Genomic DNA, 27,030 nt, shown 5'->3' with positions numbered 1-27,030 from the left:
GTATCAGTTTTCTGGATCTGATTATTTAATACTTTGATGAGTAGTAATGAATTATTATTCAACTATATGTGACAGTAATTCTTTTTCAGCTGAAAATGTGTATCTGAAATGCGAGGTCAGCAAGGCAGAGACCTGTGGATTGCTGTGCCCTGCCCTCCAAACCTGGATCATGAAGGGGTTGGGAAGAAGCTTCTTCTGGGTGCTGTTTCCCGTCCTTCCCTGGGCGACTCAGGCTGTGGAGCACGAGGAGGTGGCACAGCGCGTGATCAAACTGCACCGTGGGCGGGGGGCAGCGGCCACTCAGAGCCGGCAGTGGGTCCGGGACAGCTGCAGGAAGCTCACAGGGCTTCTCCGCCAGAAGAATGCAGTTCTGAACAAACTGAAAAATGCAATTGGAGCAGTGGAGAGAGACGTGGGCCTTTCGGGTGAAGAGAAACTGTTTCAGGTGCACACATTTGAAATCTTCCAGAAAGAGTTGAATGAAAGTGAAAATTCCGTTTTCCAAGCCATTTACGGACTGCAGAGAGCTCTCCAGGGAGATTACAAAGATGTCGTGAACATGAAGGAGAGCAGCCGGCAGCGCCTGGAGGCCCTGAGAGAGGCAGCAATAAAGGTCAGTCAGTGAGCGAGAAAGGTGGAGAGCGGGTGCCCACATCCTCGGGAGAGCCCACTGCGAAGCTGGGGGGCAGGGAGGAAGGGAAGGCGTGAATGCTGCTGACGTCTCCTGGGTGTTGTCTTCCTAGGAAGTCATGTCTAGAGAGATCTCCAGTGTGAGGGAGAACCTTTTCCTTTTGCATAATACTGTAGTTCTTCTAGGAGGAGCCACTCTCATGCTGTTCTCTACGGAGAAGTTCCCTGGTAATTCAAAGTTATTCAAGTTGTATTAGTAAACTGATAGAAAAATAAATATAACCCCGTTGCTGAGTTTCTGACGGGAGTTCCTTTTAGTGTGAAGTTTTACTTCTCTTCAGTGGCATAATATTGAAAATAAAAATATTAAAATTAGTTTTAAACTAATCTATACATTTCAGTTTAGGACTTTGACCAGGTATGCTTTTAAAATGATGAGAAGTTTCTGAATTACTATATCAGTTGTTGTATTAGTTATTCTTTTTTTAAAGCCATCTTTTCTTGAGTACCTGTTCTATGACAAGCCCTTTAAATATGTAAAGTCATCTTCACAGAAAAACCTGTGGGATTATTCCACAGCGTAAACATTGGAGAAAATACAGACATGAAACTCTTTACCGAAACATGTCGTGGGGGAGAGAAATATCATCATCAGGCAAATGTATAAATCAAGGTTTTCAATAACACTGATTCATTTGTCTTGCCTGTGTGATGTGTGCATGAGCTGACTGTATGGTGGAGACGTGACAGGGCATTGGTCTAGATTTGTGGCCCTTTTACTACAGAGAAAAAACATGAGTTTGAGTAACATTGGCTCAAATATGCACACTTCATAACATGTCAACAGCAGGCTAACATACAATAGTTATTATCTGCTATGTCGAGATTCTCTAGGTGCTGGTACTAGCCCTCCAGTCACATGCTTGACCTGGCAGCTGTGTGTCGGTCAAACCTGCAGCTGTATGTGAGACCTGCAGGTGTGTGTCAGTCAGACCTACAGCTGTGTATGTGAGACCTGCAGCTGTGTGTGTGAGACCTGCAGCTGTGTGTCAGTCAAACCTGCAGCTGTGTGTGTGAGACCTGCAGCTGTGTGTCAGTCAAACCTGCAGCTGTATGTGAGACCTGGAGCTGTGTGTGGGAGACCTGCAGCTCTGTTTGCGAGACCTGCAGCCCTGTTTGTGAGACCTGCAGCTGTGTGTCAGACCTGAAGCTCTGGATAGACCTGCATTCGTGAGCTAGACCTGCAGCTGTGTGTGTGAGACTTGCAGTTGTGTGTGCGAGACCCGCAGCCGTGTGTTTGAGACCCGCAGCCGTGTGTGTGAGACCCCCAGCCGTGTGTGTGTGACCTGCAGCTGTGTGTCACCTGCAGCTCTTTGTCAGTGGCATCAGATGATGTGTCATGACTACTTGGGAATTGAGGCAACAATGTGCTTCTCGCTCTGGTCATCTCTGCTGTCCTATGTCCCATCCCTTTAGCTAAGAATAAATGTTTTGGTTTTTTTTTTGAGACAGAGTTTCACTCTTGTTACCCAGGCTGGAGTGCAATGGCGCGATCTCGGCTCACCGCAACCTCCGCCTCCTGGGTTCAGGCCATTCTCCTGCCTCAGCCTCCTGAGTAGCTGGGATTACAGGCACGCGCCACCATGCCCAGCTAATTTCTTTTTTTGTATTTTTAGTAGAGACGGGGTTTCACCATGTTGACCAGGATGGTCTCGATTTCTTGACCTCGTGATCCACCTGCCTCGGCTTCCCAAATTGCTGGGATTACAGGCTTGAGCCACCACGCCCAGCCAAGAATAAATGTTTAAAAGTAAATTATTGATGAAATATAATTGTGTAAAATAGATTACTAGGTTACTATTTCCAACATCACTCATCAGTTCCCCAAATGATGAATGCTGTTGGTTTGTACATGTGTTTTGGAACAGTTTTCCCTTGTAACTGGAATTTGACTGTGCATCAAGTTTAGATAGTAGCGCCACATTCAGGTCTCAGATCTGGTTTTAAAGTACTGCTGCACTCACATGATAGGGCTGGAGCACTGTCACTGTTGAGGAAATGAGTTGTGTGAATAGATGACCTGCAGATACTACACTACTTTTGTGTAACGAATGTTTCTCACATGTCGATGTACATGTACAAAAAACTTTGCCTAAATGTTTTGCTAAGCTCAGTTATATTTGAATAACTAGGATGCGTGACTTCCCTAGCTGACCAGAGTTAACGTTATTGACATATGAAGAGGGACATTTGACCAAGAAAGCGGGAGAACTGATTGAGAAAGTCACGTCCTGGCTTATTTCTTCATGTATCTCCCTCTTTTCTTACAAATGAATAGGAAGAAACAGAGTATGTGGAACTTTTGGCGGCAGAAAAACATCAAGCTGAAGCGCTTAAGAATATGCAGCATCAGAACAAGAGTTTATCCATGCTTGATGAAATCCTTGAAGATGTGAGAAAGGCAGCAGATCGTCTGGAGGAAGAGATCGAGGAACATGCTTTTGATGACAATAAATCCGTAAGTCTTCAGAACCGCTGAGCCGCGTGCTGATTGAAGGCGTGGTGTTGACATTGCGCGCGTGTATGTTTTCAGTGTAGTTGAGAGTGAAGACAGACAACACTTCATTGTCGTAGAGAAAACAGTTTGGTCTTGTAGAAGTAAGCTGATCATCCCTTTATTTTCCTTTTACGCCTTTGACACCGGCGGTCGGCTCCCCTCAGCAGCTCGCGCCTGTTTTCCGGAGACCAGATGGATTGGGCCTCTGCTCTCAAGAAAGTCTGGACTTTGGGTTTTAATGCCGACCTACTGGGTGTTACCAGAAAGGGGTCCTAGTCCAGACCCGAGAGAGTTCTTGATCAGGGCGACTCCATAGAGTAAAGTGAAAGCCAGTTTATTAAGAAAGTAAAGAAACAGAGGAGTGACCGCTCGGTAGGCAGAGCAGTCCTGAGGGTGACTTTTGTGATTGTTTCTTGATCATATGCTAAGCAAGGCGTGGGTTATTCATGAATTTTCTGGGAAAGGGGTGGGAGTTTCCTAGAGCGGAGGGTTCCTCCCGTTTTAGACCACATAGGGTAATGTCCAGATGTTGCTATGGCATTTGTAAGCTGTCATGGCGCTGGTGGGAGTGTCATTTCACGTGCGAATGTATTAAATTAGTGTATAATGAGCAGTGAGGACCACCAGAGGTCACTTTCACAGCCATCTTGGATTTGGTGGGTTTTGGCAGCTTCTTCACGGCATCCAATGTTTCGTCAGTGCGGTCTTCGTGGCCTGTGTCTTGTGATACAAGTCTTGCTGACCTCCTGTCTCATCCTGTGACTAAGAATGCCTGTCCTGGAAAGGCAGCCCAGAAGGTCTCATCCTCCTTTTGCCGCTCGTGTTCGAGGTGGAGTCGCTCTGGTTTGAACGCCTGTGGCAGGGGGAGCAGTGAACACCTTGAAAATGATCTTTATCTCTGAATCGGGAATTCAGGCTGCTCATTTGGTGTAGTGTGTTTAAGATTCTAAGAAAAAAAGTGGGATTGGTGACGAAAATTACTGTGGGTCTTGAGGACTTGCGAAAGGGTTGGGTAATAAAAAATCAGAATAAGATTAGAGAAGAAAGCGGAGAGAGTAAAAATAGAGCAGAAGAAATAAGGTGTTTAGAAATTGACTAATTATGGAATTAGGAGAACTCGTTGATATTTTAAGGGCTGTGAATTTTTTGAAAGAATGTGAAGTAGATGATGGAAAGTAGCAGAAAGCCTACACCTGTCCACTCCTAAGTCATTTCGTTAACTGAGAAAGAAGTCCTGATTCACTGCTAATGAGCGTTGAGTGTTACATTTTTAACATTCTTCTGTTTAGCATTCATTCTTTAAAATTTGAAAGCACTTAATTGATTTTAATTGCATAACATTATTATTCTTACAGGTCAAGGGGGTCAATTTTGAGGCAGTTCTGAGGGTGGAGGAAGAAGAGGCCAATTCTAAGCAAAACATGACAAAACGGGAAGTGGAGGGCGACCTGGGCCTTAGCATGCTGATCGACTCCCAGAACAACCAGTATATTCTGACCAAGCCCAGAGATTCGACCATCCCACGCGCGGATCACCACTTTATAAAGGTAGTGAGTCATGTGGTGGGGACGCCCACCTTTCCCCCATTTGTCCTGGTTCACAGTGTCAGTACGACCAAGGTTCATCTTCTGAACATGATACTAGAGTGTACAGCCTTCCTTCTAAGAGATTTTTCTAGAAATCCCTACCTTTTCTGTGATTTGAGCCATCTTCCCTTAATTTCTAATCTTATTTTCTGAAAGGAATAAGATAACTTTAAAATGAAAGTTAATTTTGTTTTGGAGAATTTGGAAGACTTTGAAATTAGGAGTTACTGTAATGGGACTAAACCTTTTAGTTGTCTAAAAACTTTTCACTAAAGTTAAAAATCCTTGAAAGGCAGAGAGGCCTTGGCCAGGGAGTTACATATGGGGTGCAGAATGTGAGAACCCACCCAGCAGTGTGGCATTCCAGATGGAACTGGGTTCAGACCTGTCTCCCCCCAGGAACCCAGTCTAGAAAAAGGCTCTGCAGGGAAGTGCTTGAAGCTGAGGGCATCATGGTCCAGTGGTCACTAAGGAGGGAACTGAGTGGCGGTGACAGGTGCAGCCCCTTAGGGAAGCCCGGCAGGACCTGAGAAACCTTCAGGTTCCAGCAGAGACTGGAAGTTGGTATAGAAGCAGAAACCAAGCCAGAAGATCCTTTGGTGCTGCCCCAGGCAGGAGGAAGAAGACCAGCCAGAGAGAGATGTGGTCACAGTGGAGTGGGCCCCACCCAGGAGGGGCTGGGGCTGCCATGCAGCACCGTCAGGGCCCTCCAAGAAGGGGCAGAGGTCTCCGTGAGGTTAGTCTTTCTCCCGTTGTAATGAATCAGCAATTTCCAGGGAGAGGTTTTGAGACTGTGCAAGCATCCTGCTCCTCACTGAGCTTCAGACTGCAGGCACAGCACTGCTGGCACTCACTAAAGATTCCTGCCCGCACCCGTCGTGGTAAACCCCATGAACTGCGTTTTGGACACCAGCACTGAAAGTTTCCAAGATTAGAAAACTCAGTGGAATTCGACGACTCAGAATTCTCAGGACACTCTGTGGGGCTTGAGCAAAACAAAAATTTTGCTAGACAGTCTGCCCTCTGTGTCTACAGGCTGCATCCTCAGATTCAATGAACTGTAGATGAAAATATTCAGGAAAAAAAACAAGAATAACAGTACAGTAAAAAATTTATATATAACAGTTTCCATTGTGTAGGTGTCACGAGTAATCTAGAGGCACCTTATCCAGGAGGACGTGCTAGGCTCCTGTTTCGTTTCAGACTTGAGATCCAAGGGTCTGGTACAGGGGTGGGGAGGATCCTGGAACCACTGCCCCAGGGATGCTGAGGGGGGCTGTTATCTTTTACGTCTATTCCCAGAATACACTGTTCAGGTTTTCAGCTTCTCTTGGACACTCAGCAGTAGGAAAATCTGTGGTTTTGTCTTCACTCTTCACTCCCATCAGGTGAAATCAGGGAACTGTGTCCTGTTCCGTTTCTTAGCCAGCCAGCCCTCTTCTTATCACTTTATCTGACACTCTGTTTCTTATTTTGTTCTCCTTCAGGACATTGTTACCATCGGAATGCTGTCCTTGCCTTGTGGCTGGCTGTGTACAGCTATAGGATTACCTACAATGTTTGGTTATATTATTTGTGGTGTACTTCTGGGACCTTCAGGACTAAATAGTATTAAGGTAAGAACAAAATTTAACTGTTTTAGTATCTGCTTGACAGAATATAAAAGAAAATTCATAATGACTAAAAAGTGTTGAATGTGAATTAATGAAGATACCAGTTTGCTGTAAACTATTTCAAAGAACATGCCCTTTCAAGTTTCATGGGAAGTCTTCTCTGAACCCTACGGAAGCCGCTGTGCCTGTTAAGGAACGGGTGGAGTGACTGGGGACAACAGCCCTGCTCCTGTCTTTCCCTTCTGTTAGTTTTAAGGAGTCCTTCCTAGTAACGTGCTGGGCCAGGTTATTCAGACTGCCCTTCACGTACTGAATTCAACCAAAGTACTGCATTAACCGTGGTTTTTTTTTGTTTTTTTTTTTGTTGTTGTTGTTTTTTTTGAGACAGAGTCTCCCACTGCTGCCCAGGCTGGAGTGCAACGCACGATCTTGGCTCACTGCAACCTCCACCTCCCGGGTTCAAGTAGTTCTCTGCCTCAGCCTCCTGAGTAGCTAGGATTACAGGCGCCTGCCGCCACATTGGCTAATTTTTGTATTTTTAGCAGAGACAGGGTTTCACCATGTTGGCCAGTCTGGTCTTGAGCTCCTGACCTCATGATCCACCTGCCTCAGCCTCCTAAAGTGCTGGGATTACAGGCGTGAGCCACCGTGCCCGGCTGTGTGTGGTTTTTCTTTGTTTTTTTGATAATTCCACTGGGCATATTAGGACATGGTTGTTTAGTTAATTATACTTAATATGTTAAACTTGTAAAATTATATGGTCTATTTTTTGTGTGTTTTTCAGTCTATCGTGCAAGTGGAGACATTAGGAGAATTTGGGGTGTTTTTTACTCTTTTTCTTGTTGGCTTAGAATTTTCTCCAGAAAAACTAAGAAAGGTAAGGACCTCATCAATCTGTTGCTGCCTCTAAGGAACTTCACATCATGTGCTTTTGGTTCATATACTTTTAATACTTGTTGATGGATTAACTGTCAAATTAAATGTTTTTAGAATAGAGTATGATATTTCAGTTTGATATTTTTGGGGCAAATTCAAAAAGATAAAAAAAGTGAGGTTTGAAAGAATAGAAATTCAATGAAGAATTGGAATTAGCTTTCACATGGCGGTTTCAGGAAAGGTCTGAAAAGTAATGTGTTTGAGCTTGAATAGGTGGGTCCCTCCCAGAAGGTACAAAACTGTTAGCGAGTCAGATGTCATAGAGGTTATACACTCAGTGTGTTACCCTAGAAAAAGCTTTGTAAATTGGAAGTGCCTTAATTAAAAGACACTGTTTTTCAACAGACACCTCAAAAAAGAGGAAAGTAGCTGCTTAAAAGCTGGGGTGGGAAGAGAGAAAATGAACACTGTTGGTGAGAAAAAGAACCCCTGTGAATTAAGATCAGATACCATTTTGCCTACAGTGCTACCTGGAAAACTAATATCGACTTAGCAAAAGTTTTTAGGTGACTGTAATAGGCATTCCTGAACCAGATTCATGAGAAATCACAAGTGTGTATCCTTTTTTTTTTTCCGTGAAAGACTTGGTCATTTTAAACAAAGTGACTTAATTCACAGTGTCAGGTTGGCCTAATCACTCAGCCCTCTCACGTAGGATTCTTTCTTTTTTAAATTTTTACCTTTTTAATTTCAGTAGGTTTTTGGGGAACAGGTGGGTGGTGTGTGTTTGTGTGAATAAGTTCTTTAACGGTGATTTGTGAGGTTTTGGTGCACCCGTCACCCGGCAGCAGCATTGTGTACAGTGTAGAGCAGGCGTCCCCAGACTTTGTACACAGGAGGCCAGTTCACTGTCCCTCAGACCGTTGGAGGGCCGCCACATACTGTGCTCCTGTCACTGACCACCAACGAAACAGGTGCCCCTTCCTGAAGTGCGGCGGGGGCCGGATAAAGGCCTCAGGGGGCCGCATGCGGCCCGCAGGCCGTTGTTTGGGGACGCCTGGTGTAAACTGTACAGTGTACACAATGTGTCATCTTTTACATTGTACACATTTACATTGTGTACACTGTAAACTGTAAACTGTACACAGGTTTAGCCCTTGCCACTCTCTACCCTTTTCTGCAAGTCCAGTGTGTCATTCCTACGCCGTTGCATCCTCATAGCTTAGCTCCCACTTATGCGTGAGAACTTACCATGTTTGGTTTTCCATTCCTGAGTTACTGCACTTAGAATAATGGTCTCCAATTCCATCCAGGTTGCTGCAAATACTGCTATTTTGTTCCTTTTTATTGCTTAGTAGTATTCCATGGTGTATATATTTATACACACACCACGTTTTCTTTATCCAATTGTTGATTGATGGGCATTTGGGCTGGTTTCATATTTTTGCAATTGCAAATTGTGCTGCTGTAAATATGCGTATGCAAGTATCTTTGTCGAGTGACTTCTTTTCCCCGGTAGTGGCACTGCTGGGTCAAATGGTAGTTCTACTTCTGGTTCTTCAAGGAATCTCCGCACTGTTTTCCATAGTGATTGTACTAGTTGACATTCCCACCAGCAGTGTAGGAGTGTTCCCAGCTCACCACATCCACGCCAACATCTGTTAGTTTTATTTTTTGGTTGTGGCCATTCTTGGTAGGAGTTAGGTGGTATCACATTGTGGTTTTGATTTGCATTTCCCCAATCATTAATGATATTCAGCATTTTTTAATGTTTTGGCCATTTGTACATCTTCTTTTGAGAATTGTCTATTCATGCCCTTAGCATACTTTTTTTTTTTCTTTTTTTTTTTTAAGACAGAGTCTTGCTGTGTCACCAGGCACCAGGCTGGAGTGCAATGGCACGATCTTGGCTCACTGCAACCTCTGCCTCCTGGGTTCAAGCAATTCTCCTGCCTCAGCCTCCGAGTAGCTGGGACTACAGGCATGTGCCACCATGCCCCGCTAATTTTTGTATTTTTTAGTAGAGACGGGGTTTCACCATGTTGGCCAGGATGGTCTCGATCTCTTGACCTCGTGATCCACCTGCCTCGGCCTCCCTAGTCCACTTCTCATTGGGATTTTTTGTTTTTTTTCTTGCTGATTTTTTTGTAGATTCTTCTTTGTAGATTCTGGATATTAGTCCTTAGTTGGATGCATAGATTGTTGAGCTTTTCTCCAGCTCTGTGGATTTGTACACCTTTTAGAAGAGCTGTCTAGCAGTTTGACCTAAGAGCCTTAAAATGTCCATATGCCTTTACCCAGTAGTTCTTTTAGGTCTCTATCCAAGGCAAAGAATCAAACATGAGCTTTTAAAAATTTACCTTCTAAAGGTCTCAGCTCCCCATTATAAGTTTTTAAGAAACAGTAGAAGCAGTCCTGAGTGTCTAATGGTCAGTTGAACTGTGCCATGACTCCTGATGGACGATTAGGTAGCCATTGCAAAGTTACAAGAGCATGCACTAGCAAAGGAAAATGTTTGGCATAATGCTAAACTTGGGGGAAAAAGGAGCACGTAGCATGACTGTGGCAATGTAAAGGCAACACTGATACGTGGGGAAAATACAGGAAGTAAGTGTGCCAGGGAACCATGGGTGGCTGGTTTCTTCTCCATATTTTCCAAATTTTCTGTAATAAGCAGTATATATTTTGTCATGATAAGGAAAAATCAACTTTTAAAGTCTTGTGTTTACGTCAGTGGTAAACTCTGGTCTCATTGGCGTCTTCTTCTTTATGTTCTCTTCCCATTTGCTTCCTCAGTTCATCCTCTTACCAGAACTTCATTTTCTTCACTCTTCTGTGTTTCCACTAAAACTCCATTTGTCCCTCACCTCATTGCTCTTCCTTTCCTGTGAGCAATCCTGAAGCTCAGAAGACGTTCTGAATTACTTTAGGGTGTTCTCCAGGTACTTTGTATCTGTTTATGGATCTTGTACATTGTTAATTTATGAACTCAGAGATGAAAGAGAATTCACCACTCTCCTGGGTCCTAAGGAAAAGCGGCCCCATCCTTACCGTTGACCCTGTGAAGGAGCATGTTGGCAAGTAGGTGAGGGGCGTGGGCTGTGTGGCTGCCCGGCCCGTGAAGGAGTGTGTTGTGGGTGGGGGGTAAGAGGGTGTGGGCCGCGTGGCTGCCCGGCCTGTGGAAAAGTGTGTGATGGGTTGGGGGGTAAGGGGGTGTGGGCCACGTGGCTGCCTGGTCTGTGAAGGAGTTATGTTCTGGGAGAGGTAAGGGAGAGTGGGCCGCGTGGCCGTCCGGCCTGTGGAGGAGCGTGTTACGGGTAGGAGGGTAAGGAGGTGTGGGTCGCGTGGCTGCCCGGCCTGTGGAGGAGCGTGTTACGGGGGGAGTCGGGCCGTGGCTGCTCCGTGCCCTGCCTCACCAGTGTCCAAGAGGCCCCGTAAGAACCGGCGGCCTTCGTTTCGTGGCGCAGCATGAGCCTGTCTGGGTGTGGCTGTGGGTGTGTGTATGTATAATTTAGAGAAGTTTACAGCAAACCCCTAGGGGAGGCGGGACGGGCTGCAGCTCTGGCTGTGCGGCGGAGCTTCCGCCGGGCACCTACCTGCCGGAACATTCATTTCCTCTCCCACAGTGAGGAATCTGGAAGATTCAAGTTTCTTTTGACTCTGCGTTTTTGTAGTTTGTATTTTTCGCCACTATGGTATTCACAGTTAAATAAAAAACATTTTGTAACGTAACGTTAAGATAATTGTAAGCAGTGTGAGCACGTGTTTCATCAGTGCTGCTGTCTAAATGGTGCTTCCTAGGGTTTGCACCCAGTTCTGAGGTGCCTGCTTGGTGGTGTGGACTTGGAGGCTCAGGAAGAGCCTGGCGTTCTCTGAGTTGTGCTCAGCTGCTCTGTGTGGTGAGAGTCAGATGCATGGACGGACGCTGCATTGGGACTCACGAAACGTCTGTGAGACTCCCTGCTGACACCTGACTGAGTAGTGCCGGCAGGTGTCTGGGATGTACAGGTGTCTCGGCGCTGGGGAGGGTCTCCTGGTCCCAGCTCCTCTCACCCATTCCTGAGCCTGTGCTGCTGCCCCTGGCAGGAGCCCTTGGAGTTCAGCCCCACTCTGGTTCCTGGAGACAGCATCCCGCTGTTTTTCTAGGTCTGTGGACTCAGATTGCAGAAAATAACATTAATAAGCAATGTGTTTATTTTTCCCTTTTTGTTACTCAGGTCTAAATACCTGGTCGAGCTTCAGAACAGCCTGAGTTACCTGGAGTAGCTTTTCTGCTGAGCTTCCTGCCACGTGGGTTAGCCTGCATGCCCCGCTTGTGGGTGGGAAAATAATTTCCTTGGGTTTTTGAAATGTTTATAATTGCGAGAAGGCCCGTCTTAGGACCTCTAAAGGTATGATGAGAAACTACTTGAAACGCTGACGTCCCGAAGCGCTGTAGTGTGAGAGCCGAGGAAAGCGGCCAGCTCTGTTCTCGCCGTGGTAACCGCTGGCACCTCTAGCTTGACTTCAGCTGTACCTTAAACTTGATCTTTTAAGAGTCTGTCAGTTTCTGCCTCTCCCTCGATCGTTCATAGAGTCGTTGGGGTTGGCAGTTTTGTTTGCTTCTCTCTCGTTTCTTATCTGTTCTTCCTACAAGCACCTGTGATGTTCCGGGCTTTCCAGGGCTGCAGGGGCCCAAGGTATGTTGGCCTGGTGCGTGCCAGCTGAGGCTGTGTGTAACGTAGATGTGCCCCTACCCTGTGGCTTGTGTTTTGGGATTTCAGGAGAATGTGTCTTAGAAGAGGAAGAAGACAGTGACTGAAGAGGCAGTATTTGAGGCTGGGGTCCTAGTACAGAGGGAGCCAGGTCGCCCAGGAGCCCGCCCGTCAGCACATCCTGCCCTCCAGCGCGCATGCGGCCACCTGGGGTGCTTGCTAACCCACAGATTCTGACCTGGGTGGGCCCGCAGGTGGGGTTTCTGATGCGTGCACAGGTCTCATGTTGAACAGGAAGCTTCTTACTCTCACCTGTGCCCCTGTGGCCGTTCCCGGAGCCCTTTTCCCCTGTGGCGTCTCCACACCTTGCTCCCAGGGCCCTCCTGACCAGAGTGTGTGGTGACACAAGATAGTAAGGTCAGAGAAAGTTCACTCTGGTAATGACCTCAGAGGTAACAGAGTCTCGCTTGTTCTCTACAGATGTGGAAACTAAAGCTAGAGAGATTGCTACCCACCCTGGCACACGGTGAGTTAGCGGCAGGTCAGGCCTCAACTCCAGGTGTCCCTTGAGCATTAGGAAGACCCTAAATCAGAGCTGGAGAGCACTGCTCACAGGTGACCCCTGAGCCCGGGGCCTCCTCAGGCTGCAGCCGGCATGGCCTGCGCAGGTGCTTCCGTGGCTCTTCAGCTGCGATACTAGGAAGAGGAAGGGTTGAGATTAGCGCTGCGATAACCCTCATGATTGCAAGGTAGGAAGTAGAGAAGAGAAATTCAGGAGCAGCCTTTGTGGGGACTGACCCTTCCCCTTCTTGTGGAAGGAGAGAGCAGAGGGGGCCGAGCAGAGTAGAGACTGTCTGAGTCTCTGCAGCCCAGAGCTGTTTGGTGGCTGGTGGGCTTAGGGAATGGGTCCCCTCAGAGCCACTTGTGTACACTGGGGCTGGTGGGCTATGTGAGTGAGTCCCCCAGAGCCGTCTGTGTATGCTGGGGCTGGTGGGCTATGCAGGTGGGTCTCCCATAGCCACCTGTGTATGTCGGGGCTGGTGGGCTTGGTCAGTGGGTCCCCCTTGAGCTGCCTGTGTATGTCGGGGCTGGTGGGCTCCTCACGTGGGCGCCCCAGAGCTGCCTGTGCCCAGCTGCTCCACGACACCTGTTTAGCCTACAGCCCCTGCATCCTTTCCTTCTAGAGCCCCCCAACCACTTTCACTTTCAGTAGAGGGCCTAGAATTAATTGATGCTTATTTTGATTGGGACTGTGCAATGAGGAGAAAAAAAATTGAATGAGTACTTCCAGTAGAATAGGAGGAGTTCAGGTTAATTTATTTGGTTAGTAAGTAATATTTATGTTTATGTAAATAGGTAGTTGGTATTATTTTATAATTAAAATGTGCTTTTTTCCCCCTTTCCCATCTCATTTAACAATGCTGAGTGCACCCCCAAGCACCTGATAGAGGCGCCGTGATTTTCGGGCCACGCTGCCTGGGTTCACATCCTGTTTCCAACACATACTGACCACGTGACCCTGGATGAGTCACTTAACCTATGTGTGCCTCAGTGTTTTCATATAAAAGTGGGGGAAATTGTCATCTTGTCCTCAAGTCGTTCTGAGGATTAGGTTTTGTGTACACACATGGGGAAAGAGTGCATGTGCGTAGTGGACACGTGTGCATGTATTGTGTGCGTGCAGCCCTGTGACAGTGCCTGGCACTGAGGAAACCCAGTGTGAGCATTCTTCGTGTGAAGATGATGTTGGATGTGTGACCCCAGTGTTGCTTCCTAAAAGCTCAGCTCTGCCTCCTTTCCTGGAGGTAGAAATGCACAGTCTGCGTGGTGTGGTCGTTGCCTGTTGTCACTAAAAAGCGTGTGAATCACTGTGTTCTCTTTAAGGTGTGGAAGATCTCCTTACAAGGGCCATGTTACATGACATTGTTAATGATTGCATTTGGCTTGCTGTGGGGGCATCTCTTGCGGATCAAACCCACGCAGAGCGTCTTCATTTCCACGTGTCTGTCCTTGTCAAGCACGCCCCTCGTGTCCAGGTTCCTCGTGGGCAGTGCTCGGGGTGACAAAGAAGGTAGGTGACGGTGTGTTCCGAGTGCATGTGCAATTCATGCTCGTGTGTAGGTGACGGTGTGTTCGAGCGTGTGTGTAGTTCATGCTTGTGTGTAGGTGACCGTGTGTTCCAAGTTCATGTGTAGATGACGGCGTGTTCCAAGCGCGTGTGTAGTTCATGCTTGTGTGTAGGTGACTGCGTGTTCCGAGCGCATATGTAGTTCATGCTTGTGTGTAGGTGACCGTGTGTTCCAAGTTCATGTGTAGATGACGGCGTGTTCCGAGCACGTGTGTAGTTCATGCTTGTGTGTAGGTGACTGCGTGTTCTGAGCGCATATGTAGTTCATGCTTGTGTGTAGGTGACCGTGTGTTCCAAGTTCATGTGTAGATGACAGCGTGTTCCGAGCGCGTGTGTAGTTCATGCTTGTGTGTAGATGATGGCGTGTTCCGAGTGCGTGTGTCACTCATGCTTGTGTGTAGGTGACCATGTGCTCCAAGTTCATGTGTAGATGACAGCGTGTTCCGAGCGCATGTGTCGTTCATGCTTGTGTGTAGGTGACCATGTGCTCCAAGTTCACGTGTAGATGATGGCATGTTCCAAGCTCATGTGTAGTTCACACTCGCATGTATGTAATGGTGTGTTCCGAGCGCGTGTGTAGTTCACACTCGCGTGTAGGTGACAGTGTGTTCCAAGTGCGTGTATAGGTGACTGCGTGTTCTGAGCACATGTGTAGTTCACACTCACATGTAGGTGACAGTGTGTTCTGAGTGCATGTGTAGTTCACGCTCGCGTGTAGGTGACGGCATGTTCTGAGCGCATGTGTAGTTCGTGCTTGTGTGTAGGTGATGGCGTGTTCTGAGCACGTGTGTAGTTCACACTCACGTGTAGGTGACGGCGTGTTCCGAGCACATGTGTAGTTCATGCTCGCGTGTAGGTGACGGTGTGTTCCAAGCGTGTGTGTAGTTCATGCTCGCATGTAGGTGACGGCGTGTTCCAAGCGCATGTGTAGTTCATGCTTGTGTGAAGTGATGGCGTGTTCTGAGCACGTATGTAGTTCATGCTTGTGTGTAGGCGACGGCGTGTTCTGAGTGCATGTGTAGTTCACGTTCGTGTGTAGGTGACGGCGTGTTCTGAGCACGTGTGTAGTTCACGCTCGTGTGTAGGTGACGGCGTGTTCTGAGCATGTGTGTAGTTCATGCTTGTGTGTAGGTGACGGCGTGTTCCGAGTGCATGTGTAGTTCACGCTCATGTGTAGGTGACGGCGTGTTCCAAGCGCATGTATAGGTAACTGCGTGTTCTGAGCACGTGTTTAGTTCACACTCGCGCGTAGGTGACAGTGTGTTCCAAGCACGTGTGTAGTTCACGCTCACGTGTAGGTGATGGCGTGTTCCGAGCACGTGTGTAGTTTACACTCGCGTGTAGGCGACGTCGTGTTCCGAGTGTGTGTGTAGTTCATGCTCGGGTGTAATGACTTCTGGATTCACAGTTGAGGGCCTGTGAGGAAAAATTGTAAGTCTTACTTCCCGTCTTAGGACGTTCCTAACAATCGTGGATCTTAGGACGTTCCTAACAATCGTGGATACTGGGGCTTGTATCCCGTAAGGAACTGATGTTCCCGTGAACTCCTCCTCCAAACCTCCACTTCTCCACTTGATTAAGAAAAATCCCCATTACATGCTTACAAATTTAGGATCGTTTGAGAGTCAGAGAGAAACTGGACCAAGATTTTGAAAAACCACTGAGGACTGGAAATGACCTAAGGTGAGGAAGTTGTGTGTGAGGTTTGGCTGCTTTAACTCTAGCAAGCACCGGGAATTGACAAACTTTTTCTTCCTGAAATCAAGGTGCTTTGGTAACTGAAGGTGTTGCCACTCTCAGGCTTTGGCCTTAGTTTCATCGCATGTATGAAATATTGGCGCCTCTGAATCGGGACTTTGTTTAGTGGAAGCCGTCTTGCTCAGAAGCCTAGGCAGGACCGTGTCCCTGTGCAGGGAGGCTTTGGCAGGGTTACTGTTTCTGACAGGCTGCTTACTCACTGGGTAAGTTGCCATTGTTTGGCTCTTATTTTATAAAAGTCAGTAACATACAAGGTGGAAATGTCACAGTAACTTCGCTCTGACGTTCACCCTGCACTGAACACATAGGCATAGAACTAGAGAAACTATGAGAAGAGAAAACCAGAGAGGTGTGTCTGATCTCTCCTGTAAACCAGCAGGCTCTGTGCCTCTGACAGGAACCCAGAGCCTGAGCAGAGCTGGCCGTGGGCCACCAAGCTGGGTGCTGGAGCACGTAGGACCACACGTGCCCTCACTGTGTGACGGGGAGTTGGGAAGCTTCCTTCTATGAAAGGAGACAGGGAAGACTTTTAAAAAGTCTGCTGCCTTCTGCTGGGCCTGAGGCTCCAGTGGGACACGGATGGGAAGACACTGGATGGGTAGCCCTGGCCATAGGCCTCCTCAGTTCTGGTCCCAGCATCCCTATGGGCTGATCTTAGGGTCAGCCCCGTCGTGAGAGCTGGACAGGGATATAGGGTCGAGGGCCAAGGGAAATGGAAAATGACCAAGTGGAGATCAGGAGTGATGCATGAAAACAGTCCTGGTTTAGTGACCGCACGTGAGAATACGCACACCTGCAAAGAAATGTGTGGCTGGAAAAGAGCTGACAGACTCAGCAGTCACAGTGTCAGCTCCCCTTATGGACAGAAAGCTTAATAATTACTTCAAAATAAGTGTGCGGTACATAGAGACTTGCAGCCCAGGTGCTGGACTGCAGAGGGGGAGAGTGGGTGGGGAGGGTCAGTACATACAGATTGTAGCCCAGGTACTGGACTGGAGGACCTGTTATATTTTCGGAACTCAAGGCAGGAGCCCGTCTCCAACACCCACAGGATAAAGGGAAATAAGCCCACCCAGGTATGTCATGTACTGCAGCAGAGCGTGAAGGGAACGTCTGAACACTTGGCAGAAAAGACAGGTGGTCTAAGAAGGAGCAGCATATAAATGGGCTGACAGGACACGTCTCAGCAACCTCAGGTGGTGGAAGGGAGCGAGTAGGTATCCCACACCCTTGGGAGACAAGTCATATGTGTACAGCAGAAGTACCATGGAAGAGTTGGGGGTGACACGCTGGCATTTCTGATGTGCAAAGACCCCAGAGCACCGCCCACCCCACCGTTTCCACAGGGCCAGCACAGGGGCCCAGCAGAGGCAGGGCTGGGCGTGGAGACGGCAGGGAGACAGAGGGTTCTAGAAGCTGATAAATTTAGTCAACTATGCCTGTTAGAAAAGGAAGTGTTTGAGTTTGTGGTTTTGAAGGCCAGGCTAAAACTCTGTATAGTAAGAAGACAGGAGGGTTGCACGTTTGGGAAGGAGTTGGACTCAGTGACCTGGACTTGGAGGGGAAATTTATAACTAAACCTGTTAAATGTGTGGCGGACCCACAGCCCGTTTAGAAAATGTAAGAAATTTACAATTATACATGTTAAATGTGTGGTGGACCCACAGCCCGTTTAGAAAATGTAAGAAATTTACAATTATACATGTTAAATGTGTGATGGACCCACAGCCCGTTTAGAAAATGTAAGAAATTTACAATTATACATGTTAAATGTGTGATAGACCCACAGCCCGTTTAGAAAATGTAAGAAATTTACAATTAAACCTGTTAAATGTGTGGTGGACCCACAGCCCGTTTAGAAAATGTAAGAAATTTACAATTATACATGTTAAATGTGTGGCAGACCCACAGCCCGTTTAGAAAATGTAAGAAATTTACAATTATACATGTTAAATGTGTGGTGGACCCACAGCCCGTTTAGAAAATGTAAGAAATTTACAATTATACATGTTAAATGTGTGGCAGACCCACAGCCCGTTTAGAAAATGTAAGAAATTTACAATTATACATGTTAAATGTGTGATAGACCCACAGCCCGTTTAGAAAATGTAAGAAATTTACAATTATACATGTTAAATGTGTGGTAGACCCACAGCCCGTTTAGAAAATGTAAGAAATTTACAATTATACATGTTAAATGTGTGATAGACCCACAGCCCGTTTAGAAAATGTAAGAAATTTACAATTATACATGTTAAATGTGTGATAGAACTACAGCACAGTTAGCAAATGTAATTTGAAAAAAGCTTCAGGAATAAACTTCTCAAAAGAGAGCTGTGACTTTTGAGGATAAAGTCACAAATGGAGTGAATTTGTGTTCACAGAGTTCATAAAAAGACCTATTCATAAAGATGTAATTTCTCTTCAAATTTATAAACTCATAGCTGTTCCAATAAAAAAATATGGCAGGGTTTTTCATGAAACTGAACAAACTGATCCTAAAATGTATTTGGGGCCAAAAGGCCAAGAATAGCCAATTTTTTTTTTTTTTTTTTTTTTTTTTTGAGACGGAGTTTCGCCCTTGTTACCCAGGCTGGAGTGCAATGGCGCCATCTCGGCTCACCGCAACCTCCGCCTCCTGGGTTCAGGCAATTCTCCTGCCTCAGTCTCCGGAGTAGCTGGGATTACAGGCACGTGCCACCATGCCCAGCTAATTTTTTGTATTTTTAGTAGAGACGGGGTTTCACCATGTTGACCAGGATGGTCTCGATCTCTTGACCTCGTGATCCACCCGCCTCGGCCTCCCAAAGTGCTGGGATTACAGGCTTGAGCCACCGCGCCCGGCCGAATAGCCAATATTAATTTGAGATGAGGAGTCCCCAGCAGCTGGCGGGCCTAATGAGGTCACAGTATAGTGTCACCATAGGCTGAGATGGAGCTGGAAGTGGGGCCCACAGCCCAGACATTGCAGAGAAGCTGGGATCAGCTCACCAGGAGTGGGAATTAGCTCTCCAAATGGAGAAAAATAAAATTAGCTTGGCTTTAAACTAGGAGAAAGAAATAGAAAATCTCTTTATAACCTTAGGGTAGAATTCCTTAAAATATAGCAGAATTCAAAAGACAAAATACTGATACATAGGACACATTCAACTTTGTAACTTTCTTTTTCATACTAACCTCACTGTGGGGAAAACCATTTAACTCATTGAAAGGCTTTTTTTTTTGAGATGGAGTCTGGTTCTGTCAACCAGGCTGGAGTGCGGTGGTGCGATCTCAGCTCACTGCAACCTCCGCCTCCCGAATTCAAATGATTCTCCTGCCTTAGCTTCTGAGTAGCTGGGACTACAGGCACGCGCCACTACGCCCAGCTAATTTTTGTACTTTTAGTAGAAATGGGGTTTTACCATGTTGGTCAGGCTGGTCTCAAACTCCTGACCTTGTGATCTGCCTGCCTCAACCTCCCAAAGGGCTGGGATTACAGGCATGAGCCACTGCACCTGGCTGAAAGGTATTTTTTTTTAAAAAGTCATAGAGCAGAGGAAGACATTTCCCATAGTTATTTATTATTTGTTTGCTTACAGTAGGCGTCTCCAAACTTTTTACACAGGGGGCCAGTTCACTGTCCCTCAGACCGTTGGAGGGCCGCCACATACTGTGCTCCTCTCACTGATCACCAATGAAAGAGGTGCCCCTTCCTGAAGTGCGGGGTGGGGGCAGATAAATGGCCTCAGGGGGCTGCAGTTTGGGGACGCCTGGCTTAGAGCAAAGGATTAATATTCATAATGTATTAAGAACGTCTGTAAATCCAAACCAAAAATTAACCTAATGGGAAAATAGGCAGAGTATCTGAGTAAGTAACTTATGGAGAAGAAACCTGAATGGTGAGTGAGTAAACATGAAGACAAGAGCCTCGCTAGTAATTGGGGTTGCAGGCTGAGGGGACTGAGAGAGATGCCGTCCACATGTGCTTGCTGCCAAGCTTTGTTTTAGATTGGGTTTTGTCGTCACCCAGGCTGGAGCACAGTGGCTCTATCTTGGCTCACTGCAGCCCCGACCTCTTGGGCTCAAGCGATCCTTTGTAGAGATTTTGTGTAGAGACGGGGTCTCTCTGTGTTGCCCAGGCTGGTTTTGAACCCGGCCTTAAGCAGTCCTCCTGCCTTAGCCTTCCAAAGCGCTAGGACTGCAGGCATGAGCCACCACACCTGGCCCTGGGAAATGTACCCTTGGCAAGAATGTGGAGTCACGAGATCTAAGCATTCTCCGTGGGAATGTAAATTGGTTCAGCCACTTTGGAGAACAGTTTTATAGTCAGAAAATTCCAGTTCTACATACATAGCCTGGAAAATTTTTGCTAAGTATTATAATTCAAAGCAGCATTTTTATTTATTTTTTTTTTTTTTGAGACAGAGTCTTACACTGTTGTGGGGGCTGGAGTGCAGTGGCATGATCTTGGCTCACTGCAGCCTCCACCTGCCAGGTTCATGTGATTCTCCTGCCTCAGCCTTCCGAGTAGCTGGGATTATAGGAGCCTGCCACCGAGCCCAGCTAGTTTTTTGTATTTTTAGTAGAGACGGGATTTCACTATGCTGGTCAGACAGGTTTTGAACTTCTGACTTGTGATCTGCCTGCCTCGGCCTCCCAAAGTGCTCGGGTTACAGGTGTGAGCCACTGCACCTGGCCAACAGCATTATTTTTCATTGCAAAAAATTGATTAACTGAATATTCAGTAACATGCTGGACAGTTAAGGTGTATTCATACACTGGAATGCTGCGGAAGCTCATGTGAATTACTCCTGTAGTATAGAAGGAAAAATATAAGATGTAGAATACAACGTATTTATATAAAGTCTGAACTTTACATACATGCAAACTTTTACACCAAAAGCCAGACGTGTTTGAGAATGACAAATGTGTTGGGTGCCTCTGCCAGAGGCGGGGAAGGTGTGCGGTCAGAGAGGGAGGCGGGGCAGCGGCCGCTGTGACATTTCTTTCAGAAGCTGGGTGATGGCTCTGGTCACTGATGACATGGTGCTTTCTACCTTTTTTCTTGATCCAAAGTATTTTATAATAATTGTTTTTGAAACCAGGTAACCACTAAAAAGTGGAAAAGCAGTTTATAATTTCCAAATGCTACTGTTTTATTTCTATAGTTTTGTAGTAAGTTTTGAGACCAGGAAGTGTGAATCCTCCAATTAACTTTGTTCAAGACTATTTTGGCTGTTTGGGGTCACTTGAGATTCTGTATAAATTTTAGGATAGGTTTTTCTATTTCTTCAGAAAACATTATTGGGATTCTGATAGGAATTGCCATTGGATTTGTAGTTGTAATTTGGGTAGTATTGACATCTAAACAATATTAAGTCTTCCAGTCCATGAATACAAGATACCCTATTTAAGCGTGTCTTTCATTTATTTTAGCAGTGCTTTGAAGTTTTCAGTGTATGAGTGTTTTGCCTCCTTGGTTAACTTTGTCCTCAAAGTATTTTATTCTTTTTGACCTGTTGTAAATGGAATTGTTTCCTTAATCTCCTTTTCAGATTGTTCATTTTTAGTATATAGACATGCAGCTGACTTCTGTGTGTTGATTTTATGCCCTGCAACTTTGTGAGTTGGTTTATTCTAACAGATTTTTGGGTGTGAAATATTTAGGATATTCTACATTTAAGATAATCTCGTCTGCTTACAGGATCACGTAATTCTTTCTTTTCCAATTTGGACACCAGCCTTATCTCTTAGAGAGGCACCCTGAGATGTGTGGTTAAGAGGATGTCTGGGGCTTCTCTCAGAAGGGTACAGAGGAGGTTAGCATATGAAACACGGTTATTCTACATGATCATGGAAACTGGATTATCTGTTCCTTGAGATCCACCCTATTTCTCTTTCTACTTTTGCATATGTTTGAAATTTTATTAGAAATTCCTATAGGTGGCCAGACATAGTTCATGCCTGTAATCTTAGCACTTTGGGAGGCTGAGCCAGGCAGATCATAGGAGGTCAGGAGTTCAAGACCATCATGGCCAACATGGTGAAACCCTGTCTCTACTGAAAATACAAAAATTAGCTGGGCGTGGTGCTGTGTTCCCTAGTCCCAGCTACTCAGGAGGCTGAGGCACGAGGATTGCTTGAACCCTGGAGGCAGAAGTTCAGGTGAATCGAGTTCATGCCACTGCACTCCATCCTGGGCCACAGAGTGAGACTCCATCTCAAAAAAAAAAGAAGAAGAAAAAGAAATTCCTATGTAGCCCAGACTTAAGACTGTACCACCAGAGCTTAAAGGTATCAACTTTGACCACACCAGAAGTCTGTCTTACGTGGATTTTGGTCCAAATTCTGCTCCTTTTTATTTCTCAAGATATCTAGCCAGTTCATGTGATACTGGGGCCTAAACCCTCAAAGGGATCCAGTAAATGTATAATTCCACTCTGCCTTACCTGTGCCGAAAACGCAGAGGAACGGAGGAGGCAGGCAGCTGGAGGTCTTAATGGCAGCTGGATCATGAAGAAGGTGTGGGTGGCATGCCTGGCAGTGATGAGCTTCTTAAGCCTCATGTTTAACCTCGGAGCAAGACTCTCACCACCCAGCCACATGCAGCGCTGGCATCCAGAGGCCTCCGTGGGCAGGGCCTGCCCTGTGGAACTCAGGTCTGCGAGGGAAACTTGAGACCAGGAGCCGTGGCTGGCTGCTTTACCAAAGGAAGATGGGCTGTATCCATTCCCAGGAAGAGGGCTCTTGTCTCTCTGGAAGTAAAGTAGGTGGGACCAGGCAGGAGGCCAGGAGCGGTAAGGAGACATTCCCTTCTTGTGAAAATGCCAGCGACGGGGAAAGAGGCTTCCCCAACAATGTGCTAGAATATTCATGCAGCAAGTCTTATACTACTGGATAAATGGAACTCCTGAGTGTCCGTCAGGAGATGAGTGGAGAGAGTGTGGTCTGCTCTGCCACAGTTTTAAAAATGAATCAGAGCTTTGTGCACCAGCATGGATGGTTTCAGATATAGGCGTGGTCAAAGACAGCAAGTTGCAGAAATGTTGATTCTGTGAAGTTTAATATGAGAAAATAATGAGCCAGCATTGTTGCCAAATCTGTAATGTTACATTAAGCAGAAGTGCATTCAAGGGATGATGACCTTTAAGGGTAAGGTCAGGTGGGGAGTGTGGGTGGAGGAAAGAGGGTCCCAGCGGCAAGGGGTTTACGGCGCTCCTTGGTGGCACTCTTAGGACTTTATTTCTTTAAAAATTGGAAGCAAATGTGTCACAGGTTTAAAATTCAGCAAAATTCCTTAGTGGGTATGTGAGCATTTGATACACTCCTTGGTTTCTGTATATTTAAACTTTAATAAAAGGAATGGAAAAGAGGAAAAAATTAAAATGGTTGTAGTGAGAAACACAAAAAAAGAGTGCAAATTTCAGAAAGATGACAATGGTAAAAGCGTTGAGAAATCAGGGGAGCCGTGCTGTTTCTGGGAGTAATCCTCTCCCGCCCACCTGCTTGCACTGCTGGAGTTCGGTGCCCATCCCGGCTCCCCGCACTTGGCTTCTCCTGCAGCCCCGTGAACTCCCTGCCAGCAGAGGTTTCCTGCACAGGCCCTGTGGGTGTGGACTTGGGGTTCTGCACAGGGCTGCGGTGAAGACCTGCCTGGTCTCTGCAGAGTCTCCTGTGTGGTCTAGTGGACGACAGTTGAATGCTGATTTAAGCCAGTTCACTGTGATGTGCAAAGGAAGAGAACAGAATTAGTTAAAACATTTACAAAATGCTGGCAGTCATATCATCAAAGGCTGTGTCTGAAAAGTGAGATGTAGTGAGAGATTTTGTGTTTTTTTAAATAGAAGGGGTGCAGGTGTGAGTGTATTATCTGCAGAAGGTCGGGGGTAGCTCAGCTCCTTCCCACGCTGCAAACTCTCATCTCCCAGCCTCCCTCCCGTTTTGCAATGGCTGCGAGATGAAGGGACGTGCGGTGATCAGACCCCAAGCCTTATGGTGAAAATCACCAATTGGTGAAGCATCTGCACAGACACTATTAGTTGGGAGGCAATTTTTATTATCTCTGAATCGTGTAATCCTAAAAGGCACAAAGCTGTAGCCACAACAGCCTGACGCGATCGTCTGTTCAGACTGTTTTAAAATTCTAGACCAAGATACTTTGTTCACCGAAAATTTAATTTTGTATAATAAGTAAATCAAGCCTTCTAAAATGATTACCTGAACTTCTGTCCAGAAAGAGATTTTTGCTGGCATGGAGGGGGTTTTGTGTGGTTCTGCTACTTTTTAAAAATAAGCCTTTTCTATCACATTGGTCTTTAAAAATCTGTTAATAGCAGTAGCTTTATTATTATTATTATTATTATTATTATTTCTTTTTTTTAGACGAAGTCTCGCTCTTGTTGCCTACCCTGGAGTGCAATGGCGCGGTCTCGGCTCATTGCAGCCTCTACCTCCTGGGATGAAGCAGTTCTCCTGCACCAGCCTCCCAAGTAGCTGGGATTATACGAGTCCACCACTACACCTGGCTAATTTTTTGTATTTTCAGTAGAGATGGAGTTTCACCGTGTTGGTCAGGCTGGTCTCTAACTCCTGACCTTAAGTGATCCACCCACCTCAGCCTCCGAAAGTGAGCCACCAAAACCCGGCTGTTTTTGTTTTTTGTTTTTTAAGACAAAATTCCTTGTTTAGGGTGAGGTTGGGAAATGACAGTTTAATTTTTAGAAGCATATTTACCAGAGTTCATAGCCAGAACTGTGTGTTGAAAATGGGGATCTTTGGAGGCTTGTGCAAGTTACTGAATTCATGAAAAGTGTTTCATCATTTTCTTTTCTTCTTTCCAGAGTTGTTATTTAGTCTCTTCAGCTAGTCATGGCTACTCCTGTTCTGCCCTCATGAGCTAGTGTTTCTCTACCGAGCCTGCTGGTCTCACAGTGAAGGCTCATTCCATGTGGTGGCTTGGGTGGGTCTGCACATTTGGACACCACGTCTGTGTTGGTCACGCAGAGAAGGCTCACTCTGTGCAGTGGCTTGGGTGGGTCTGCACGTGTGGAACACAGCACGTGCCCAGAGGAGCCTGAGTCAGGCCTTCTGCAGTAGCTCAGGGAAGTCATAAAGGTAAGAAGCGAAGGCTTCGTGTGTTTCTGGGACACAGTGAAATTGGTGTGATTATTCATCATCTTGTTTGCCATATCATCTTTTTGTCATGAGGTTTTTCTGTGATTATATAAATAACAAGTAGTAGAAGTAAGGTATTTTGGTGACTTGCTTTACAAGATTTTTAATCTAAAATCCCTCAGTGTTTGTTCTCAAAGAGATGTTAAAGTCTATTCTTAAAAACGTAAAGTGCCAAAGTCGTTTGAGTTATTTTGGAAGTGTGCACAATGGCGGTATTTTGATTTCGGCTACTTTGAGTTGCTATAGATCTGTCTTCAATGCCTTTCCCCACCACTGCAGGCGACATCGACTACAGCACGGTGCTCCTCGGCATGCTGGTGACGCAGGATGTGCAGCTCGGGCTCTTCATGGCTGTCATGCCGACCCTCATACAGGCGGGCACCAGTGCATCTTCTAGGTAAATGCTTTGTGGACACAATTTGCTTTTCTAGTTTAAAGTCACTTGTGCATAAAAACACGACTTTATACCTTTTCCAGAGAGATGTTCTGAACTCAGCATGGCTCAGGCCTCTGAGCACAGACCCTGGAGCAGCACTGCCTTGCTCACCCACCCTCTGCTCTGCGCTTAGCTGCTCCTCCCCTGCGCAGTCTGAACTCAGCATGGCTCAGGCCTCTTGAGTGCAGACCCTGGAGCAGCACTGCCTTGCTCACCCTCTGCTCTGCGCTTAGCTGCCCCTCGCCCTGCGCAGGTGACTTATCCTCACTGTTCCTCAGTCTTGTCTTCCATCAGGCGTTGGGGGGCAGTAGTGCCCACTGATGGAGTAGTCAGGAGAACTGAATGAGGTCAGATACAAACATGCTTAGAACAATGCCTGGAACACAGTAATTGGTGTGGGTGGGAGGGGTCTGTATGCTTGTGTATGTGTGTGTGGGGAGGGAGTATCTGTGTGTGTACGTGGGGTATATCTGTATGCTTACAGGCTGTGTGTGTGACATGTATTCATGTATATCTGCATGTATTTGTGATGTGCCTGTGGGGGGCATGTGTAGTGTGTGTTCTGTAGCATGTCTGTGGGGGTTATCCATGTTTGTGTATGTGGGTGTATCTGTGTCTGTGTGCCTGTGTCTGTGCATGCATGCGTGGCATGTATTCATGGATATCTGCATGTATGTGGGGGCATGTATGGTGTGTGTTCTGTGGTATGTCTGTGGGGGGTATCCATGTGTGTATGTGGGTGTATCTGTGTGTGCGTGTGTCTGCATCTGTACATGCATGTGTGGCATGTATTCATGTGTATCTGTATATATGTGTGTTGTGCCTGTGGGGGGGCATGTGTCTGCATGTGTGGTGTGTGTTCTGTGGTATGTCTGTGGAGGGTATCCATGTGTAGGGGGGTGTATCTGTATGTGTGTACATGTGTCTGCATCTGTGCATGCATGTGTGGCATGTATACATGTATATATTCATGTCTGTGGCAGTGGGGGCATGTGTCTACATTTGTAGGGGGGTGGTGTGTGTGTCCTGTTGTCTGTCTGTGGGGTTATCTACATGTGTATGTGGGGTATATCTGTGTGTTTGCATGTGTCTGTGTGCACGTGTGTCTGTGTGCATGTGCAGCACCTAGGCATGTATATCTGCATGCGTGTGTGTGTGTGTGTGTGTGTGTGTGTGTATGAGAGCAATCATTGTGTAGTTGTCATTGTTACCATTTCCCCTGATCTTTCTTTTCATTCTCCCAGCATAGTATTGCCAAACGTCAGTGCACTTGGTTGGGTTCGTATGGAGAGAGAAGCCAAATGGGAAGAATTAATTCATCCAGAAAGTTGTAGGTCAGGCCGCATATACAAGTACATTCCAAGAATATCGACCAGAAAACAAGTACAGTTGCAAAGTCCAGGGTGCCCTCTGAAACTTAGAGGACTATGAGCTTGAGTTCGTTTTAAGCCAATATACTGTACTTCATGTATATAAATATTGTGCTTTAGATCTAATCTCCAGAGGCTGCCTCTATTACATTTCTTACAACAATGAGTACAACTGGTCAAAACTTAGGAGACATTTTTGAAACTTCTTTTGGAATCGGATTAAAGT

At 46.3% G+C, this 27,030-nt stretch overlaps 1 protein-coding gene across 8 annotated transcripts in view; it reads left to right on the top strand.

The window, feature by feature from the left end:
• Positions 1–27,030, top strand: part of TMCO3 (transmembrane and coiled-coil domains 3) — a 55,132-nt gene that overhangs the window by 4,506 nt on the left and 23,596 nt on the right. For all 8 annotated transcript variants that reach the window (XM_074387398.1, XM_074387400.1, XM_074387403.1 and 5 more), the window contains 7 exons: positions 90–613; positions 2,969–3,148; positions 4,543–4,734; positions 6,261–6,389; positions 7,171–7,263; positions 13,841–14,027; positions 25,278–25,395. In XM_074387398.1, the coding sequence (XP_074243499.1) occupies positions 170–613; positions 2,969–3,148; positions 4,543–4,734; positions 6,261–6,389; positions 7,171–7,263; positions 13,841–14,027; positions 25,278–25,395 (1,343 nt within the window). In that variant the 5' untranslated portion in view covers positions 90–169. Of the gene's footprint in view, positions 1–89; positions 614–2,968; positions 3,149–4,542; positions 4,735–6,260; positions 6,390–7,170; positions 7,264–13,840; positions 14,028–25,277; positions 25,396–27,030 lie in introns of those variants that run through there.

This window comes from Saimiri boliviensis, chromosome 16, assembly GCF_048565385.1.
Source record: "Saimiri boliviensis isolate mSaiBol1 chromosome 16, mSaiBol1.pri, whole genome shotgun sequence".
NCBI lineage: Eukaryota > Metazoa > Chordata > Mammalia > Primates > Cebidae > Saimiri > Saimiri boliviensis.
This window is presented reverse-complemented; position numbering and strand designations above follow the sequence as displayed.